This window comes from Schistocerca piceifrons, chromosome 1 (genome assembly GCF_021461385.2).
Source record: "Schistocerca piceifrons isolate TAMUIC-IGC-003096 chromosome 1, iqSchPice1.1, whole genome shotgun sequence".
Classification (NCBI taxonomy): domain Eukaryota; kingdom Metazoa; phylum Arthropoda; class Insecta; order Orthoptera; family Acrididae; genus Schistocerca; species Schistocerca piceifrons.
The window spans coordinates 721,958,389-721,981,921 of NC_060138.1; the positions used below are offsets into that span (position 1 = coordinate 721,958,389).

A 23,533-nucleotide genomic window follows, 5' to 3' on the forward strand; every position below is an offset into this window, starting at 1 on the left:
TACCCTATTTACTGGCTCTTGTTCATATGCTACGTCAATTGGTGGTATGATCTTATTTGTTGCACAGAACTGAATATAGCCTGTTTCTTCAAAGTTTAGGCCGGCCGGTGTGGCCGTGCGGTTCTAAGCGCGTCAGTTTGGAACCGCGTGACCGCTACGGTCGCAGGTTCGAATCCTGCCTCGGGCATGGATGTGTGTGATGTCCTTAGGTTAGTTAGGTTTAAGTAGTTCTAAGTTCTAGGGGACTGATAACCTCAGTAGTTAAGTCCCATAGTGCTCAGAGCCATTTGAACCATTTTTTCAAAGTTTAGGAAGAGTCCATTTTCAGAGAATTACTTAATAATGGCCTGAAAAAGTTCATTAACAATCTCTTCTGTTTTCTGGCTAATTGGATTTATTATGTGCAAGGACATTCACATATATGTGGAACAGGAGTGGATTCAAAACTGAACCCTTTGCAACCCCATTTGTATTTTCTCCTCAATTACTAAAATTTTCTACTTTTCCAACAGTGTTTGAATCATTCAGCACGATGTCTAACTTTCTGTTTGATAAGTATCATTCGTAACAGACCACAAGAGGCATACAGATCTCTCATTGCAGCATTGCCTTCCAAGATGCAAAACCCCACGATATGTACTTCTTTGTGGGTATTAGTGAAAAACTCCGTCTATGTGTCTCCCTTTCAACACCTCTGGGTGAACTGCGACACCACTGTACGCAGTAGTACAAACTGAGCTCACGGTGTACTGAATAGGTGTTTCCCTGTCGTAGATGGTATAAAGTCATCAACTCAACTATTTCCGTTGCTCCTTAACGTTAATACGGGCTTAAAAACCCGTACCAAGATCTGTCGTGTAATAATTAGACATAGGAAATGGCACTGTGGTGTAGTGTGCTTTGAACAAAACGCAAACCTCATATTTCACAGCAGGATTCAGAACGGCACATTTATCGTGTGGAAAATGTTGTGCTGTGCTGGCGAATTGTGACTAATGCAAACAAGGGGTACCTACAGCCGGCAACGCGTCAAGTATGCCACAAATCTCAACGTCCATATAAACTAAACTACGTTCGAAAAGGCTTCGGGAGGCCCAACGGTACCGGTACCAACCGACCGCCATGCCAATCTCAGCTGTCAGGCGTCACTGGATGCGGATATAGAGGACATGTGGTCGGCACACAGTTCTCCTAGCCATTACTAGTTTTCGTGATACATACCGCTTCTTATTAGTCAAGTAGCTCCTCGACGGGCCGCACGTGAGCTGGGAGCACCCCGCTTGCCAAAAGCGCTCGGTAGAGCCGGATGGTGACAAATCCAAATGCTGGCCAAATCCGACAGCGCTTAAGTTCGGCGATCTGACGGGATCCGGTGCCACCATAGGTGTCCGTACTTTGCTCTCGTAATTCTGTGTCGTCACACAGTCCTCTCGTGCGTAACATCTGAAGCTGATTCATAAATTGAAAAGTGTCGACAAAAGACCGTCGTTCAGAAGCTCCGAAAAGATACTGGCAAGTTTCATTATTCTAATTCAAAAGACGTTAAACGACGTTTGTGATTAAAAGAAACGCTATGCATAATGGTTATGGGAGAAATTGTAGGTGCTCTGAAAGGAGCCACGTATTCTGCTACAAATATCTCTAATAAACTGATAGTAGACGTACAATGTAATGAGAAACAGCAAAGACTGCAGAATTATCTTCTTCTGGCACAAACTGCATTTGAGGAGCTTGATATCCACGGTTGTGAAATAACGCAACAAACGGGTGGGTCTCTATTTCTTCATGCGGGAGCAAGAGCTTTGAAAAATGAGCCGAGAATAGTGAAATATTTGCACTTCGGTTATTTCCTTAGAAATACAAATCAACTGTCAAACGGGTAATCCAGTATTTCTATCTACGTGGAGTCGGCGGTTGTACGTATGTAGATAAGAATTAACTGTGAGTCACACGTTCTATTATTGTTTCTTCTATGTCAACAAACGTTGTTCTGACGTATGTAAAGATACTACAATCTGGTGTTTGAGCCTGTTTGGAAGTAACTGGTTAATTTGATGAACGTACGATTTCCACATTCGTAAGGTTCATGTAACAACAGATATTGTGACCCAGAGGTGAGCACTTCAGTTAATACACTCCTGGAAATTGAAATAAGAACACCGTGAATTCATTGTCCCAGGAAGGGGAAACTTTATTGACACATTCCTGGGGTCAGATACATCACATGATCACACTGACAGAACCACAGGCACATAGACACAGGCAACAGAGCATGCACAATGTCGGCACTAGTACAGTGTATATCCACCTTTCGCAGCAATGCAGGCTGCTATTCTCCCATGGAGACGATCGTAGAGATGCTGGATGTAGTCCTGTGGAACGGCTTGCCATGCCATTTCCACCTGGCGCCTCAGTTGGACCAGCGTTCGTGCTGGACGTGCAGACCGCGTGAGACGACGCTTCATCCAGTCCCAAACATGTTCAATGGGGGACAGATCCGGAGGTCTTGCTGGCCAGGGTAGTTGACTTACACCTTCTTGAGCACGTTGGGTGGCACGGGATACATGCGGACGTGCATTGTCCTGTTGGAACAGCAAGTTCCCTTGCCGATCTAGGAATGGTAGAACGATGGGTTCGATGACGGTTTGGATGTACCGTGCACTATTCAGTGTCCCCTCGACGATCACCAGTGGTGTACGGCCAGTGTAGGAGATCGCTCCCCACACCATGATGCCAGGTGTTGGCCCTGTGTGCCTCGGTCGTATGCAGTCCTGATTGTGGCGCTCACCTGCACGGCGCCAAACACGCATACGACCATCATTGGCACCAAGGCAGAAGCGACTCTCATCGCTGAAGACGACACGTCTCCATTCGTCCCTCCATTCACGCCTGTCGCGACACCACTGGAGGCGGGCTGATCGATGTTGGGGCGTGAGCGGAAGACGGCCTAACGGTGTGCGGGACCGTAGCCCAGCTTCATGGAGACGGTTGCGAATGGTCCTCGCCGATACCCCAGGAGCAACAGTGTCCCTAATTTGCTGGGAAGTGGCGGTGCGGTCCCCTACGGCACTGCGTAGGATCCTACGGTCTTGGCGTGCATCCGTGCGTCGCTGCGGTCCGGTCCCAGGTCGACGGGCACGTGCACCTTCCACCGACCACTGGCGACAACATCGATGTACTGTGGAGACCTCACGCCCCACGTGTTGAGCAATTCGGCGGTACGTCCACCCGGCCTCCCGCATGCCCACTATACGCCCTCGCTCAAAGTCCGTCAACTGCACATACGGTTCACGTCCACGCTGTCGCGGCATGCTACCAGTGTTAAAGACTGCGATGGAGCTCCGTATGCCACGGCAAACTGGCTGACACTGACGGCAGCGGTGCACAAATGCTGCGCAGCTAGCGCCATTCGACGGCCAACACCGCGGTTCCTGGTGTGTCCGCTGTGCCGTGCGTGTGATCATTGCTTGTACAGCCCTCTCGCAGTGTCCGGAGCAAGTATGGTGGGTCTGACACACCAGTGTCAATGTGTTCTTTTTTCCATTTCCAGGAGTGTAGATGGCTCGCAGTGTTGACCGTAAACGATCCGTGGCGTAAGGCGGATCTTTTACAATAACCTAAATAGGTAGTGACCTGTTATGAGGTAGACCATAAACAACAGTCGCATTTTTGTATGTCTTGTAAAGAAATTGCAGGGCCAGTTTTTTACAGGGAAAAACTAATTAGAGCCTACAGAGGACAAGCTTCACCATATTTTTGTAAACAACTTGCTAATGTGAATAAACCGAGAATTATCAGTAAATGGTCGTGGTCTGTGAAGAGTAAACCCATTGTAAATCCTCATTACAATGGCCATGACTTGCAGTTGGGCGAAAGAGCAGCGGTCGGGAGTTTCAAAGAAGTGTGTGGCGAGGTGAGTTACTCTAACACCACTATTGCACTCAAGTTCTTGGAGCATTCCTCAAACCATTATAATGCAATAAGAATGTGGTTCATTTGTCTCTCCGAAGGTCGTGTCATCTGAGCAACTAAAGCAGACCGTTAGTATGTAGGTTGCAAGCAGTAACTGAATACTGGTATGCATAGTTACAATATGAATTAGTAAAGAAGCGGAATAAAACTTTCTCGCAATATGAGAGAGACAGAGAGAGAAACAAAGAAAGTGTAACAAACTTTTCGGATAACCGTCACCAAAATTTTGACAAGGTCTTGGTGTGAAGGTCTTATAGCTGCAATAACACGTAGGCCGATTCCTCAAATCTCATGTTTTTGTGATAAAATAAATAAAATTCTCGTATAACAGCCACACATCATAAACCACGGAAGTAGGACTACTGAGTGAGAAGCCACGACAAGTAACTCGTACTGTCATCTGAAGCAGAATTGTAACAGAAAGTGCTGATACATGTTTGAGTAAAGCAAAACTAAGAAGCAGCCGGTGTCTTGCATAAGACGGAACTACTTCCTCTTCAGTCTCCTAAGCTCCGCGCCCTTCCAGTCGCTGAAGTACCAGTGCATGTTACATCAGAAACGTACACCGTTCGGCCAGGGATATGGGTGCGACAACTGAAAGGGCAATAAAACAACCTCTTGAACTGTCAAGCGTACGTACACAATAGACAGTTAAGCAGTTGACACATGATCCACAGGTGTAACACAAAATCAGCTCAAGTGGCGTCCTGTCGAACACGTTCACATCCACGAAATGATTCACTCGACAATGTGACTGTCACCAATATTTTACTATTCGTATATAATACTTCAGGAAATCAAGGCACTATAAGTCAGGAGATATCAAATCAAGAACAGAAACTGCCTGTCCTTGAATTTGTTACCACCGCAGTCCTGTGATCGACATGCAGTTTCTTTCATGCCACTGTGTTCTATGGACTTTATGTACACGGCACTGAAGTATACAGGGTGGCCCACTGATCGTGACCGGGCCAGATATCTCACGAAATAAGCGTCAAACGAAGAAACTACAAAGAACGAAACTCGTCTAGCTTGAAGGGGGAAACTACATGGGGCTATGGTTGGCCCGCTAGATGGCGCTGCCATAGGTCAAACGGATATCAACTGCGTTTTTTTTAAATAGGAACATCCCATTTTTATTACATATTCGTGTAGTACGTAAAGAAATATGAATGTTTTGGTGGACCACTTTATTCGCTTTGTGATAGATGGCTCTGTAATAGTCACAAGTTTAGACGAACAGCTGGTAACAGGTAGGTTTTTAAATTAAAATACAAAACGTGGGTACGTTTGAACATTTTATTTCGGTTGTTCCAATGTGATACATGTACCTTTGTGAACTTATCATTTCTGAGAACGCATGCTGTTACATTAATGCAATAAATTCTCAAAATGATGTCCGTCAACCTCAATGCATTTGGCAATATGTGTAACGACATTCCTCTCAACAGCGAGTAGTTCGCCTTCCGTAATGTTCGCACATCCGTTGACAATGCGCTGACACATGTTGTCAGGCGTTGTCGGTGGATCACGATGGCAAATATCCTTCAACTTTCCCCACAGAAAGAAATCCGGGGGCGTCAGATCCGGTGAATGTCCTTCGACGACGACCAATCCACCTGTCATGTAATATGCTATTCAATACCGCTTCAACCGCACGCGAGATTTGAGCCGGACATCCACCATGTTGGAAGTACATCGCCATTCTGTCACGCAGTGAAACATCTTGTAGTAACATTAGTAGAACATTACGCAGGAAATCAGCATACATTGCACCATTTAGACTGCCACCGATAAAATGGGGGCCAATTATCCTTCCTCCCATAATGCCGCACCATACGTTAACCTGCCAAGGTCGCTGATGTTCCACTTGTCGCAGCCATCGTGGATTTTCCGTTGCCGAATAGTGCATATTATGCCGGTTTACATTACCGCTGTTTGTGAATGACGCTTCGTCGCTAAATAGAACGCATGAAAAAAAATCTGTCATCGTCTCGTAATTTCTCTAGTGCCCAGTGACAGAACTGTACACGACGTTCAAAGTCGTCACCAGGCAATTCCTAGTGCATAGAAATATGATACGGGTGCAATCGATGTTGATGTAGCATTCTCAACACCGACGTTTTTGAGATTCCAGATTCTCGTACAATTTGTCTGCTACTGACATGCGGATTAGCCGCGACAGCAGCTAAAACACCTACTTGAGCATCGTTATTTGTTGCAGGTCGTGGTTGACGTTTCACATGTGGCTGAACACTTCCTGTTTCCTTAGAGAACGTAACTATCCGGCGAACGGTCCGGACACTTGGATGATGTCGTCCAGGATACCGAGCAGCTTACATAGCACACGCCCGTTGGACATTTTGATCAAAATAACTATACATCTACACGATATCGACCTTTTCCGCCATTGGTAAACGGTCCATTTTAACACGAGTAATGTATCACGAAGCAAATACCGTCCGCACTGGCGGAATGTTACGTGATACCACGTAATTATACGTTTGTGACTATTACAGCACCATCTATCACAAAGCGAAAAAAGTGGTCCAACTAAAACACACATATTTCTTTACGTACTACACGAATATTTAATAAAAAATGGGGGTTCCTATTTAAAAAGAACTCAGTTGATATCCGTTTGACCTATGGCAGTGCCATCTAGCGGGTCAACTATAGCGCCATCTGGTTTCATCCTGCAAGCTAGACGAGTTTCGTTCTTCGTAGTTTTTTCGTTTGACGCTTATTTCGTGAGATATTTGGCCCGGTCACGATCAACGGACCACCCTGTATACTAATGCCAAAGCTACGACTTACGTGTATACTGCGTAAACGCCTCGAAACATATCGATACGGGAACATATCAACAGAATACCGGTAAACTAAGGATGTATAGAGGATCTCCAACATGCGTGACAGTCTCTTGAATACAGAGGACGAGTTGTAAGACAAAGGACGGTAACCTTGCCTTCTAAGAAAGCGGTGAGACGTCACTCGAGTCATCGGCTGCTTGCTATTCTGGATGGCACCCGCGGATTCCTAACAGGCAGCCCACGGCGCGCGATGGGCGTACTGCCGAGGTCAGCTGTGCGTCAGTGGAGCGAGACAAAGTTGCGGATGGAGGTCCTTATTCCATACATACGATTCCCAGTTCCGACACACCAACTACACACAGCCGTCCTTTTCTTTTTATTCGACTTGAGATTATTTCGATGATTTGTTTCTCTTTTCCTCTGGAACAGTACATGCTGGGTGTCCCACTTATCTTGACCACCCTAAATAACAGTTTTTCCAGGTGCAAACTGCAAAATGTTTCAAGCAAATGTTCTTTAGCCGTCTGGGGGACATCAATCAGCATGATTGCCTTCGTTGTAGCTTTGTTGTCTTACAAAGATATGGACAGCGGTAGGACTTTTTAAAATGGCAATCTATATTTTTGATTCGGTAATTAATTTCCTCTCCTAAAGACCTATCCAAAAACGTATCACATTGTACCATTCACTGAAACACAACGTTATCAATTACATAACACAGCATTGACTTTGAGCACTGGATTACTAACTCGTCCACTTGCTGGAGTTGCCAGAAAACAAATGAAAACCAAGTAAAACCTAACAGAAAATTGACTTTAAATCTCCTGTACCATTGCCCAGAAGTGGAACATTCAAAGGCGCTCAAAGTGGTGACCCTGGACGCCCATACACTGGTGCACTCGTTGAATGAAAGAATTATTTACTGCTTCCAGTGTTGCCTGCTGAAGAGAAGTGCAATCAAGCACGATACGTTCCTGCATGTCCTCTGGAGCTGTTGGAATACCGCTATAGACAACGTCTTTAATGCATCCGCAAGGAAAAAAGTCCAGAGGATTTAAATCAGTAGACCTAGCAGGCAAAGTAACTGTTACTCCTCGACCAGTCGATCTGGCAGGATACCTTCGGTTCAGAACACGTCGTGCGCGCAAGGTATTATGTGCTGCACATCCATCGTGTTGATACCACGTAAGCATTCTGGTTCTTAGCGGCACTTCATCCAGAAGTAGGAGGAAGAATTCGTCTGAGGAAGTTGGCATATGATGTGCCGTTTAGACTACCATTGATGAAATGAGGGCCAATAATTGTAGTACCAAGCATCTCACACCAGACGTTAACTCTCCATTGACGCTGATGTTCCACCTGTCTAAGCGATCGTGGGCTGTCGCTGGACCAGTAATGCATGTTCCTTGTATTTACCTGTCCTTTGTTTGAGAAGGAACGTTCATCGGTAAATATAACACTTGAGAAGAAGTTCGGGTTGGCGAGGATTTGCTGCTGTGAGCACTTATAAAACTGTACACGATTCTGGAAAGCATTCCCATGCAATTCTTGATGTAGATGTACATGGTAAGGACGGAACCGGTGACGTGTAAGAATACGATGTACACTGGTTTTAGGAATGGCAGTCTCGTGTTCAAGCTGTTGTGTGCTCACATATGGATTCATAGCAGCGGAAGCGAGAACAGTAACTTCAGCAGATTCGTCTGTGCGAGTGCTACGACGATTGCGTTGTCGTGGGTTGAAACTTCCCGTTCCCTGAAGCGTCGCAACAAGACGAGAAAACATCCGTCGGGAAGGTGGGTTCTTGCCAGGATATCGCTCTCTGTACAGTTCCGCTGCCTGCGTAGCATTTCGGCTACCTTCAACAACAACAACAATAAAAGAAATGTTATGCAGTTGGTAGGAAGGACAGCTTTTGCTGTATGCCTACTCTACACAACAGTATTTAAAAGGACTAAACTACTGTACTAAATGTACCTGTACATAAGAAAAGAGTATTCGAATTGCTGTTCTGCTAACTTACATTCCCCATAGATGAGTAGCATTTCTACCTTCTCTTGACGGAATGACGGTTGTGCATTGTACTTATGTTAACATTTGTCCTCTGTGAACGTCAGCACGTGGAGGTTTTCCATTACTCCGAGTACATGCACTAAACACTGGGAGCGTCAACATCAATGTTGTGTTATGTAATTAGTAACGTTGTGTTTCAGTGAATGGTACACTGTGATACATTTTTGAATAGGTCTTTAGTAGAGGAAAAGAATTACCGAATAAAAATACAGGGTGTCATTTAAAAAAGTCATACTGCTGTCAGTATCTTTGTAAAAAAACAAAGATACAACGAAGGCAATCATGCTGATTGATGTCCCCATGATGACTAAAGAACATTTGCTTGAAACATTTTGTAATTTGCAGGTGGACAAACAGCTATTTAGGGTGATCAAGATAAATGGGACATCCTGTATACTATCTGATCAAAAGAATCCGGACATCTGCTATTGGATATTTATCGCATCTGTCCGCCCTTTACCTTTATGACAGCTTGAACCCTGCTGTGGACAGTTTGAATGAGGTGTCTAAACCTCTGTCAAGAAATGGCAGCTTATTCTTTCTCAAGAGCTGAAACCGGAGAAGGTAGTGATGTTGGACGCTGTGTCCTGGGCGAATTTGACGTTATAAATCATCACAAAGGTCTTCAGTCGAGTTGTTGGGAATCTGAGCAGGCAGTCCTTTCCAAGAGTGTTTCTGTCCATAAACAATTGCCTCACACATGCTGATGCAAACAGTCATCTTCTTCGAATTCTTCCTCTGCTGTCAAGCCGGCCGCTGTGGCCGAGTGGTTCTAGAAGCTTCAGTCCGAAACCGCGCTGCTGCTACGGTCGTAGGCTCGAATCCTGCCTCGGGCATGGATGTGTGTGATGCCCTTAGGTTAGTTATGTTTAAGTAGTTCTAAGTCTAGAGGACTGATGACCTCAGATGTTGAGTCCCATAGTGCTTAGAGCCATTTGAACCATTTGAACCTCTGCTGTACGCAGTACACAGTGCTGTAGAATGTGTTCATATCCTGGCATTTAGCTTTTTCTCAAGTGCGTAGGAGAACCGTATATTAAACATGGAGAACATCTCCAACCCATAACACCACCTCCGCGCTTTACTGTTGGCACTACACATGATGGCAGGTAACGTTGTTGAGGCACTCACCAAACCAAAACCCTTCCATCGGATTGCCACAGGGTACAGCGTGATGATGATGTTTGGTTTGCGGGGCACTCAACTGCCCAGTCATCAGTGCCCGTACGAAGTCCCAATTTTTACACAGTCCAATTTTGCCACTTTTACGAATGATTATGATGATGACGATGATGAGGAAATGATGAGGACAACGCAAACACCCAGTCCCTGGGGCGAGAAAATCCCCAACCCGGCCGGGAATCGAACCCGGGACCCCGGGAATCAGAGGCAGGAATGGTAGCCACTAGACCACGAGCTTGGACAGGGTACAGCGTGAGTCATCACTCCAACTCATTCGTATCCAGTCATCCACCGTCCCGTGGCGTCGCTCGTTACACCATGTCAAGCTTTGCTCAGCCCTGACTACAGAAATTTATGGCTTATGAGGAGCTGCTGAACCACTGAACTCCATCCTTTTTAATTCCATAAGCACAGTCACTGTGCTGGCTGAACTGCGCGTCGGAACCGCACGAGTGATTTCTTCCGATGATTTCATGCGATTTTTTACAACCACCCTCAGCAATGTTCGATAGTCGTTGTCCGTCAGTACGTGACTCCTGCCTGGTCTTGGTTTGAGCTGTGATTGCTCCTTCGCGTTTCCAGTTCACAATCACGTCACCGATAGCCGATATGGGCAGCTTTAGAAGGGTTGACATGTCCCTGATGGATCTGTTACTCTGGTGGCATCCAGTGACTAGTCCAGGCTCGAATTGGCTGAGCTCTCCTGAGTGTTACTGCTTCTCTACTGACAACACAGTACTCCCTGCCTCCTTTTATACTGGCAGGTTTACTCTTCTCTTGACATCTACAGTCAATTCCGCATTAGATAAGGGTTCCGGGTACTTTTGATCACATAGTGTATATTGGCATACTATCTGGCCACCATTGCGCAACAAATCTCAGGTGGCGTCTAAACCGAGGGGATAAAGAAAGAAAAAGAAAAAAAAGCAGTTTAAGTTGCACTGGCGTATATAACCATCATAAATCAGCGTGATTAAATTATATTTAATCACAGAGCGAGGTGGCGCAGTGGTTAGCACACTGGACTCTCATTAGGGAGAACAACGGTTGAAACCCGCGCCCGGTCATTTTGATTTAGGTTTTCCCTAAATCGCTTCAGGTAAATGCCGTGATGGTTCCAGCGAAAGGACACGGCAGACATTCTTCCCATCCTTCCTAATGCGGTGGGACCGATGACGTCGCTGTTTGGTCCCCTTCCCCGAATCGACCAACCAATCAACCAAATTATGTTTAATCAAATGAAATTATGTTGTTGCAGAGACCTTTTGAAGTCTCAAACGTCTATGATGTATGCATGCAGACCGAAGCGACGAATGAAAATTTGTACCAAGGAAGTACACTCTGAAGGGCCAAAGAAACTGGTATAGGCATGCTCATTCATATACAGAGATATGTAAACAGACCGAATACGGCGCTGCTGTCGGAAACGCTTATAGACGACAAAAAGTGTCTGGAGCAGTTGATAGATCGGTTGCTGCTGCAACAATGGCAGGTTACCAAGATTTAAGTGAGTTTGATCGTGGTGTTGTAGTCGGCGCACGAGCGATGGAACACAGCATCTCCGGGGTAGAGATGGCCGTTGTGGACGAGCGGTTCTAGGCGCTTCAGTCGGTATCCATGCTGCTGCTAGACTCGCAGGTTCGAATTCTGCCTCGGGCATGGATGTGTGTGATGTCCTTAGGTAAAGTTAGGTTTGATGATGGTGATGAAGTCCCATACTCCTTGACAGAGCGTAGGGGACGATGCGGGAGACCCGCACCGCTGTACTACGCAGGGTCCTAGGAAAGGTGGTTTTCCATTGCCTTCCTCCGTTAGGTTTAAATAGTTCTACGTCTAGGAGACTAATGACCTCAGATGTTAAGTCCCATAGTGCTTAGAGTTAGAGATGAAGTGGGGATTTTCCCGTACGACCGTCTCACGAGTGTACCGTGAATATCAGGAATCCGGTGAAACATCAAATCTCCGATATCGCTGCGGTCGGAAAAAGAGCCTGCAAGAACGGGACCAACGACGCCTGAAGAGAATCGTTCAACGTAACCGAGGTGCAACTGTTCCGCAAAGTGCTGCAGATTTCAACATGGACATGTCCGACATGTCAGAAAGAACAGATACCATCTACAAATAGATAAAGCTTACCGGCCAATGATCTTTGGTGCGGATGCACTCACATTGCCCGAACACTTACGGGAATCGGTAGACTGACTGCCGCGAATAATGAGTATTGTGGGCAGGGGCACTAAAAATGTAGTGTGTTGACTGTAAGTTGGAAGTGTGGGTCTCACGGGGAGCGTGCCACAGATAGTTCCTGCAGTCGCACTATCCTCTGTGTCTTTGGTGGTTCAGTCCGATAGAGCGTCTACGATGTACGCAGGAGTCCCGGGTTCGAGTCCCGGTCGAGGCGCACTTTTTCAATTGTCCCCATTGATATTTATCAACGCCTGTAATCAGCTAAAGGTTTGAATTTCGTTGTAATTTCATTTTTCGAGCGCTGCAAGATCACCAATGGTATCTATTCTTCCGGACATGTCCGAAAGAAGAGGTACCATCATCATATACATACTTCAGACATTAATCGAATCCATGTCGTGTTGCGGCACTTCTGCGTGCTCGCGTTGGCCCTACACGATATTAGGCAGGCGTACCAGTTTCTTTGGCTCTTTAGTGTACTTGCTATAACGAAAAAAAGATGTAGACCCTCCCTCAGGTAATAAAGATTACTGACGGAATTGAAAGTTTCGGGCCATCTGCACACGGAGCGGCACAAAAGCAATTCGTTGCCAACGTGAGTTGGTAACGAGTCGGCAGCGAGTCATTTCTTGTGTAGTTAAATAGGGCTCCGCAGACGGCGCGACTGCGGAGTGACTTGGTCTTGTAACCAGCTAGTTGGCAGCAACTCGGTGGCCGCGTTGCCAAGTGTTTCGAGTTGCGTCGTGTCCTCGATCAGTTCCGTATTGGTTTAATGTGAAAGTGGGTGAGCTGGGTGTGAACATTAGATTTGTACGGGAAGACGATAAAAATTCCATTTTATACAATTATAAGCTTCCGGGCTGCGGAAGAGGAGATTTGACAGAGAAAGCGGGGTGTGAAGTGGGAAAAGAATTTCATTTGACATGCTTAGTGTGTCGCACATCTACTGTTTGAAATAAAATTAGCTGTACGTCAATGGAGATAAATTTATATAAAACTGTAAATCATATCGCTAGTACTGTTTTGTGTTTTAACAGCATCTGTCGTTCTATAAATTACACTGCCAAGTGGAAACGAACAGTGAAAATACACAAATCTCCACTAAGTGTAAATGTAATGGTGTTCAGATACAAATTATTTAACGAGCACAAATAACTAATACAAAATTTTCGTGTAAACTGATCTCAAGATAGTTGACTTTTAAAAATAAAAGTAACGCCGTATTGTGACGGAACAAACCAACCGCGCCATATCACAGTAGTACTGTTTGTCATTCTATAAAGAGCCGTGAGCGGGCCGTTGTGGCCGAGCGGTTCTAGACGCTTCAGTCTGGAATCGCAAGACTGCTACGGTCGCACGTTCGAATCCTGCCTCCGTCATGGATGTGTGTGCTGTCCTTAGGTTAGTTAGGTTTAAATAGTTCTAAGTTCTAGGGGACTGATGACCTCAGATGTTAAGTCTCATACTGCTCAGAGCCATTTGAATCATTTGAAAGAGCTGTGAATTTCGAATCTGTCTTTTACAGCTTCTTGGCTGCTATATACAGCCTGCTTGGGTAGCTCAGTTGGTAGAGCAATTGCCCGCGAAAGGCAAAGGTCCCGAGTTCGAGTCTCGGTCCGGCACACAGTTTTAATCTGCCAGGTTCAAATGGTTCAAATGGCTCTGAGCACTATGGGAGTTAACATCTGTGGTCATCAGTCCCCTAGAACTTAGAACTACTTAAACCTAACTAACCTAAGGACATCACACACATCCATGCCCGAGGCAGGATTCGAACCTGCGTCCGTAGCGGTCATGCGGTTCCAGACTGAAGCGCCTAGAACCGCACGGCCACACCGGCCGGCTAATCTGCCAGGAAGTTTCATACAGCCTGCAGTTTATATTTCTTGAGATGTATGGACGAATCCAGAATTTTCTTCGTTTTCTTATCTAGCGTAATAATAACAGAGAATCACATCTTCCTCTCATAAGTTTGAATCTGTGCTCGACATGCCGAGTGTAACTGAACGATGCTCGGATGCCACGAAGAATACTTACTACCTGTCCTCGACGCTCGTACCCAGTCGCTCCTTGTGCGGACTGCCTCATTCTCATACTATTCCCTGTGGCCAGGTCATTCATGAGACGTACTCAGTCGCTGAACTCTGGGATGACATCTGTGATGTTTGGACAGTTAGAGGTTCTGACAGATTATATAGGATGTTTCAGATTCCTGTTATAAGCTTTTATAAGCCGTAGAAGAAACTTAGTATATAAAGTTTTGATAAGGTACTCCTTTTAAATCTCCCGCTTACAAAAAGTACACACAGTGGATGCCCAAACCGTGCTCTCATAATATCACAATTTGCATTATAGTGAATCATTACTGTTTTGCAACATGAACAATAATAATAACAATAATATTGTGTGGCTGTTATATGTTTGTCAGTCATATCTTTTGAAATGGCTGCAGTCGTCCAGGGCTAGACACAGTTTTTTCAAATGGCTCTGAGCACTATGGGACTTAACATCTGAAGTCATCAGTCCCCTAGAACTTAGAACTACTTAAACCTAACTAACCTAAGGACATCACACACATCCATGCGCGAGGCAGGGTTCGAACCTGCGACCGTAGCAGTCGCGCGGTTCCAGACTGAAGCGCCTAGAACAGCTCGGCCACATCGGCCGGCAGTTTCTTCAAGATCTGAAACTATTTGTTTCGTCTCGAAATGGTTGAGAACGCTAATACCATTTTAACAAGACGATTTATTGCCAGACTTTTGTTTCAACGCTAGTAATATTTAACATCACTAATATTTGACATTATTTTCAAATACAGTTGGCTGTTAATCTCACAGTCTTATGACAAGAAACAGTCATCAATTTTGGAACAATATGTGCAACTTCCTTTTCTTTTCAAAATCACTTTTTCTTTTCAAAATCAACTGCCAACTACTTGCGCGAATAACAGCTCCAAAGAGTCTAAAACTCACAGTTATGTACCTGAGAATTTTCAGTAAAATAAACATTCTCTGTGTTTTACAACGTCGATGAAATTCTGATTTCATGTGATAGTTTGTTACATTAAAACATATTTTTAATTCGTACAGTATTATTCTTGTCATTGTCATTTAAACTGACGGTGATAAATAGTAATATGTTTACCATTTTGGAGCCTCGAACGATTTAGCTTAGAACACTGAGGCAGGCTTGGGTTGTTACACGCTTCATGGCACGCACACAAGCCGAGAGGAGGGCGCCGCTGTAATTATGTCATCACATGCATTTTCGTCCGATTATAACGACGGCTGTGAGAAGCTCGTATATACTCAACCAGAAACTTTGACTGTGGGGCTGCAAGGGCGCACCGCACTCTCCAGTTTGAAGAGGAGGTACTTCATCCCAGAGGAGAACGGGACGATGAATACTCGAAACATTTTCCATGTCATAGACTCCTGTAAGGCAGAAGGATCAGAGTTCATAGGTAAGTGTCTCCGCTGTGTGGGTATCGTGAAGCGGGAGATTTGCAGACGATCCGATTGTTCAATCTTATTTTATATCCAAAGGGTACATTACCGGACATGAGTCCCTTATCAAAACTTTATCTGCTATTTCCTCTCCACAACCCCTATTAGCATGTAACAGGAATTGTTAAACACACAATAGCCGTGAGAAGTACCCGGATAGCTCAGCTGGTAAGAAAGATCCAATCCCAGAGAAGACTTCAAACAAACTATGCAAGGCAGTCAGAGCCAACCGAACACAGAATTCTATGTCGAACGGTTGCAGACGTTTAGAGAACTAGTGAACAAAGACAGCCTGACCAACAGAGCCATCCTGATGCAATAGCAATCACGGCACCAGATTTTAAGTCATTCCCTGCATGCAAATCAGTCACCACTTGAATAGTCGCCTACACAGCGCACGTCACCTGCCACACACCGATAAATTGCAAATTCTAACTTATCTACGGATCTCACATGAAAAAAATAAAAAAATAAAAAAAGAGAAATTTTCAAATGAAAACGTCAAACACAGCTTTACAAACTGTGATGAGTATCACCAACCACGCCAGGCGACAGACTGTTTAACAACACCAAATCAACATCAAGACGGCGCTACACAGTGCATCAAGAACTGGGAAGGAAGCTGCAACAGCCGAACGAATGTGGTGTTCCGGTACACGGAGTCTGCTACCCTGGGACAACCAACTTCTAGTAGCAAATTCACCAATGGGTAAGTGTAGCTGATGAACTCCGGCTGCGAAAGTATTTTGTTGGCGCCAACCTACATAGGGAGAAACAATTATCATAATAATATAAAAGAAATGAGCGCTCATACGGAAAGATTTGAGTGTTCGGTTTTCCTGCGTGCTGTGTGAGAGTGGGACGGTGGAGAAATTGCTTGAAGGTGGTTCGACGAACCCAAGGCCAGGCACTTAATTGTGAAATGCAGGGTAATTATGTAGATGTTGATGAAGATGTACAGCTTGGAAAATTCTCATAACTGAAATCGAAATTTCTTTTTTTGATTTACTAATTTGTTTCTTTCATAGTATCTATCTTATTACTTCTTTTATGCCATTGATGTGCCAAAACATTTCTATCACTTAAGTTTAAAATGTCAAATTCACTGTATAAAATTCGTAAAATAGCAAATTGAAGTATTACATGTTTTTCTTCTATATTGCCGTTGGTCTTTAAAGAAACATGGCAGAACCCCCACAGTTAGTCGCTAGCGAAGATGTGCAAAATCATTTCAACAACATTCTGAACTTTGCTTCCCAGTTATATGTATTTTCCGTAATGCAGCTCATTGCGGATAAAATTCTAAGACAATGGATTAACACGTTAGGTGCACTACACGTATAACACATTCCAAATGCATCCCATAAAAAATGTATCACCAGAGATATAAATTTTAAGAAAATTTAACTTTCGAAAGACCCTCTCCCTTTTTTCGAATTACGTTGCATTTTTCCTACTACGAGAAATCTTTGCTCTGTTAAACTAGTAACTGGTAAGAACACTTTCATGTAACGATACTCACTCATTCAAACGTCGTGGTCCGTAAAAACCATAAAGAAAAGAGCGCGTTCAGGACTGAGAGTAACGTGACAGAGGCAACCATTGCTGGACACTTGTTAAAGCACAACAACAACTAACAATGGCCACGGCCAATGTACTCCCCTGAGAATTTACACAAAGTTCGCATGGCGCGCGTGTGCTGAAGCTTAGGCAGTTCTGTAGGCCACTTTGACATTGTTTTCCGGCTTGACAGACCACATGTGTCCTGCACTAAATTGTCCATCTCGACTTCCCTCACACCACTGTTTTACGATGTGAGCAGTTATCATTTACACCCTTTACATGCTACTGTACCTCCCGTTTAAAGCTTTTCCTGTGCGACTGTTGTCCTTTGATACAAAATTTTTACTTTGTTTTTATCTGGAGAAACTTGAATTTGTTCGTGCTGGTGAGTTCTTTGACGATTTTCGTCTTTTTGTTTGTTTTATGGATGAAGTGATACGGCTGTCCCATTATGGACTGTTTTCTTTTCCACTTTTACTATTTTTACCTGTGTCACTTTCAAGCCCTCTCTGGGTACTCACTATTCTGTATGTAGGTCGCGTACAGTTTTCCTGTTACCTTTTACCAATAACTTCATGACAGCATAACAAAGAATGAACCCAAATGTGTAAGAAACAGCATAAAGAGAAGGAATCTAGAAGTTAAAATCCACTGCATATTTCCGTCGAGGCCTACTATTAGCAAAAAATGTCAAATGAGAAAATTATTCTGCAACATAGTAAATTTTTGGAAAAGAGAGGACGAAAACGTGAACGTTTCGGGTGTTTTCGCCCTCGCGCTAGTCCAAACAACTGTTCCGACAAGATAAAGATGTTTTTTCTCCTCTTGTTTCAATTTTGTTGGAGGTGTACACAATATTTTTGGGCATGGTACTATCGGTTATTGTGGAAAGGACAATTAATAGTAACGAATGATAGGCGGAATCGTGAAAAGGCTATTCCAATGTAAGGTTAAAAAACCACTCTGTTTTATGGCTTGCTTTCAAATAGGAGAGATTTAACTGTACACGGTTAGAAAAACATTGATGTTTCTTCACATATTGACTCTGTCTCACTGTTGGTAGCGGAGAGATGTTTTGGAAATCTATTTTCGTAACTGAAAGGACTTATTGTAAATAATTAGACACCCTGTATATGCCACTAAGTAATATCAGTAACCTTTTCTGAAATTAAGATGTACTAAAGAAGTTAGTTGAGTAGTACTGAATAATCTAAAATAAGTGACGGAGAGTAAATTTTAGTGACTTGGTAGAAATGAAGCGCAGTTGTACAGAGTTCGGATTTCGGTCGGCTGCTAGTCGTACCATATGTGAATGACCTTTCACTTTACACACATGGAGCATACACGTAGGCGACACAAGCGTTGCTATTAATCGTGAAGATACACGACAACAGAAGAGACTCTCAATAACGTTCAAAATTTGCGAACTGTTCTCTGCAGATGGACTCCATATTGATTTCATAAAAACTTGTGTGTGCTAGACAGAATAAAACCAGCAACTCATTCATTCATTCATTCATTCATTCATTCACGAACAGGAGGCAATGAATAGTGTAGAATTTTCCGTACATGTTGATGAAAGCTTGAAAAAATCATATATGTACAGAAGCAGAGTTTTCGAAACAACTAAGTTACACAATTTGCATTCCCTGTGTAATCGTATGCTTCGGAGCCAAACTAGTTTTGTGGGGTAACTCAGCCGGCCAGAGTGACCGAGCCGTTCTAGGCTCTACAGTCCGGAATCGCGCGACCGCTACGGTCGCAGGTTCGAATCCTGCCTCGGGTATGGATGTGTGTGATGTCCTTAGGTTAGTTAGGTTTAAGTAGTTCTAAGTTCTGGGGGACTGATGACCTCAGAAGTTGAGTCCCATAGTGCTCAGAGCAATTTGAACCATTTTTTGGGGTAACTCATCACTTGGAACGAGTGTACTGAATGAAAAAAAGGGCAGAGCCATCTTGTTAATAATACAATCACAAAAATCTGTGATTGTGTGTCCTCTAGTACAAAAAGGTATTACAGGTAGCTAAGTAGATATAAATCTAATCTCAAGTCGTCTCTTCTGAGAGAAACAAACTTATCAGTTATCAGTGGCCTGTAAACTGATTCTTTCCCCATCATTTCGGTAGTAATTGTGCAAGATTGTGGAAGATTGAATTAACTAACAAACTAACGTTTGAGAATCACACATAAATATTTTGCAAATAAAGTAATTAAATGGTTCAAATGGCTCTGAGCACTATGGGACTTAACATCTATGGTCATCAGTCCCCTAGAACTTAGAACTACTTAAACCTAACTAACCTAAGGACATCACACAACACCCAGCCATCACGAGGCAGAGAAAATCCCTGACCCCGCCGGGAATCGAACCCGGGAACCCGGGCGTGGGCAGCGAGAACGCTACCGCACGACCACGAGATGCGGGCAAGTAATTAAATTGCCATCACAAATTGATTGTAGCACTATATGAATGTAAGGTCATGTATACACCGACGTTTGACAAAACAAGTACCCTCGTCCCACAAAATGTTTCCACCTTACACTAAACATATCTGGTGAAAAAAACCTTCCGATCGCACACACTCGAAATTGCGATGTACATGCTGGTCGTGGGCATACCGTGATCTGAGCCGGCGAGGACGATGCGGCGTCAAATGCGCGCTGGCTAGGAGAGTGCCGCAAATGCATCGGTCATGCCGGCACTTGCGTGCACATTTCCAGCGAAGCTAGATACTCAGAGAGACTGTCACTATGGAGGGAAAGATGGTCCAGCACAAACACTCATCATACTGAATCAACACACTATATCCGCTTCTGTCAACGTTAAACCAGCGTACTGGCTAAATCGTTATTCAGTTGTCCAGAGGTCGCCCCCACTGGAATCTGTCCCCACGGCTGCGAGCTGGAGCCGACAGGTCGAAGCCGCAGCTTCTGGTCGGCCACTGACCCGAGACACTGCGAGCGAAGAAAGTGTGGCTTGGATGTATGTCTGTAACTGCAATTTCGCCCCTGACATACACTCTCCCCAGTTTAAGAGATCCACTGTGTCCAATCGAAGACTTGGAAGTTGTTGTCCATATCCCTAGAAGTTATCACCCAACACGTAGATTCGTCTCTTTTATACGAGTTGTTTTCGAAGACAGAAGTAATCGGAGCATATACGCGTTTCCACATCGCTAAAGTTTCGTTATTTGCTGTGAAAACCCTGTACAACAGTACGGCATAAGGTATATTACCTCTTTCTCTCATTAGTTAAAAAAGTATCTGTTCTTATAAGCTTAATATCTCCTGTGTGTTGCATCACGGGACTAGGATATTAAACTTATTTTTGGCTCATGACGGATTGCTATGAACATGCTCTACCTCTGTCAGAGGATGCCTCCTCACTTTCAAACTCTCTTAAAGTAACCAGATGCTTGGTCACCTAAGAAGTCTCTTAAGGTAGCAGCACAGACAAGTTGTAAATATCCGGTTTATACTACACATCACTTTATAAATTCGGTTTTATTGCCATAATCATCTCTTCCTGCGCTGGTGGGAGACTGAAAGTTTGTTAAAAGATCACACCGCCATAAAAAGAAAAATGCCTGATTACCGCTCGAACCCACGAATCATATCCATGGTGCTCTAGTCCTCGCTTCCACCCGCCCCGCGGGGGACCAATTAGCATGGTGAGTAATTTTTTACCTGCTGTCGGATTATACCCAGCAGGTCTCTCAAACGAGAATCCCTGGAGGGATGGCGATGTTGTTTCTGAGGAACACCATTGAGAATGACTGCAGAAGGTTTCTACTGTCGCCAGCATGCATTTCGCATGAGGACCACGAAGATAAGATAGGAGAAATTGGCGCTCACGTTTTTCTTCCGGTTTTCCACCGGGCTGTATCAGCTGTGTTGTATAACTTGCGTCCGACTCGGATACAACGGCGTGTTCCGTGTGCGACTTAGAGCGCTATCTACCTGCAATCGTTAAAAGATAACCTCCCTATTCCATAGTCAGTAGACGTCTTCCAACGCATGTGCGATGAGTCATGTCCACCAAACCGATGGAGAACGTATTTTGGCACCCTCCTCTACACAAACGAAGACGTATGTGTAGTACTCCGTTTGCCTGCCACACCTTATACAGAAATCGAGTCTTCATTTTCATTACCGCAGTGATTCTAATTCTGTGACAGGTACTTGTGAGATACTGCAGTCCCTGTGTACACGTTTGTTTGACGCTGTTGTGTGTGAAAAAGACTGTGTTCTGCTCACAGAGTTAGTGCAGCAAGGCGTGTAATTTCACATGTCAAACACCGTTGTAAGCATTTCTATATTTCCTCATAAGTGGGCTTTGTTTCATGCGTTTTCCGATCAATTTATGGGGCTGATGCAGGCAGAATGAGGAGGTTCTACGCAGAATCGGAGAGGAAAGGAATATGTGGAAAACATTGATAAGGAAAAGGGACAGGATGATAGGACATCTGCTAAGACATGAGGGAATGACTTCCATGGTACTAGAGGGAGTTGTAGAGGGCAAAAACTGTAGAGGAAGACAGAGATTGGAATACGTCAAGCAAATAATTGAGGACGTAGGTTGCAAGTGCTACTCTGAGATGAAGAGGTTAGCACAGGAAAGGAATTCGTGGCGGGCCGCATCAAACCAGTCAGTAGACTGATGACCAAAAAAAAAAAAAAAAAAAAAAAATGAATGCAGGCACAGCATAGAGGAAGACAGAGATTGGAATACGTCAAGCAAATAATTGAGGACGTAGGTTGCAAGTGCTACTCTGAGATGAAGAGGTTAGCACAGGAAAGGAATTCGTGGCGGGCCGCATCAAACCAGTCAGTAGACTGATGACCAAAAAAAAAAAAAAAAAAAAATGAATGCAGGCACAGCATAATTTTATGAACCATAACCGGATGTGACCAGTGAGCGCTATACACATCTCGAAAGCTAAATAGCGCATGTACCACAAAGAATCTGTTCTTTTCCGTAATGGATAAGCTTAATCTGTTGTTACCACGCCAGGTAATTAGAACAAAGCGCGAATTTCGGCAATGTAAACTTAAACTAACGAAAACCATCCTAGCAATAAGATTTAAGAAAAAGTGTCTCTCAGAAAACTTGACTCCAAATTATGTTGTTGTTGTTGTGGTCTTCAGTCCTGAGACTGGTTTGATGCAGCTCTCCATGCTACTCTATCCTGTGCAAGCTTTTTCATCTCCCAGTACCTACTGCAACCTACATCCTTCTGAATCTGCTTAGTGTATTCATCTCTTGATCTCCCTCTACGATTTTTACCCTCCACGCTGCCCTCCAATACTAAATTGGTGATCCCTTGATGCCTCAGAACATGTCCTACCAACCGATCCCTTCTTCTGGTCAAGTTGTGCCACAAACTTCTCTTCTCCCCAATCCTATTCAATACTTCCTCATTACTTACGTGATCTACCCATCTAATCTTCAACATTCTTCTGTAGCACCACATTTCGAAAGCTTCTATTCTCTTCTTGTCCAAACTATTTATCGTCCATGTTTCACTTCCATACATGGCTACACTCCATACGAATACTTTCAGAAATGACTTCCTGACACTTAAATCAATACTGGATGTTAACAAATTTCTCTTCTTCAGAAACGCTTTCCTTGCCATTGCCAGCCTACATTTTATATCCTCTCTACTTCGACCATCATCAGTTATTTTGCTCCCCAAATAGCAAAACTCCTTTACTACTTTAAGTGCCTCATTTCCTAATCTAATTCCCTCAGCATCACCCGACTTAATTAGACTACATTCCATTATCCTTGTTTTGCTTTTGTTGATGTTCATCTTATATCCTCCTTTCAAGACACTGTCCATTCCATTCAACTGCTCTTCCAAGTCCTTTGCTGTCTCTGACAGAATTACAATGTCATCGGCGAACCTCAAAGTTTTTATTTCTTCTCCATGAATTTTAATACCTACTCCGAATTTTTCTTTTGTTTCCTTTACTGCTTGCTCAATATACAGATTGAACAACATCGGGGAGAGGCTACAACCCTGTCTTACTCCCTTCCCAACCACTGCTTCCCTTTCATGTCCCTCGACTCTTATAACTGCCATCTGGTTTCTGTACAAATTGTAAATAGCCTTTCGCTCCCTGTATTTTACCCCTGCCACCTTTAGAATTTGAAAGAGAGTATTCCAGTCAACATTGTCAAAAGCTTTCTCTAAGTCTACAAATGCTAGAAACGTAGGTTTGCCTTTCCT

At 44.1% G+C, this 23,533-nt stretch overlaps 1 protein-coding gene, 1 non-coding gene and 1 pseudogene across 2 annotated transcripts in view; all 3 read left to right on the forward strand.

The window, feature by feature from the left end:
* Nucleotides 1-3,854: 3,854 nt before the first annotated feature.
* The window catches only part of LOC124771984 (lipopolysaccharide-induced tumor necrosis factor-alpha factor homolog), a 168,007-nt gene continuing 148,328 nt past the window's right edge, over nucleotides 3,855-23,533 (forward strand). The window contains exon 1 of the mRNA XM_047249329.1: nucleotides 3,855-3,913. Coding sequence (XP_047105285.1) covers nucleotides 3,855-3,913 — 59 coding nt within the window. The remainder of the gene's footprint in view (nucleotides 3,914-23,533) is intronic.
* On the forward strand, nucleotides 13,776-13,850 carry Trnas-cga. Its single transcript has one exon. It is a non-coding gene; the product is annotated as a tRNA-Ser (tRNA).
* LOC124721573 lies at nucleotides 20,530-20,688 on the forward strand (annotated as a pseudogene).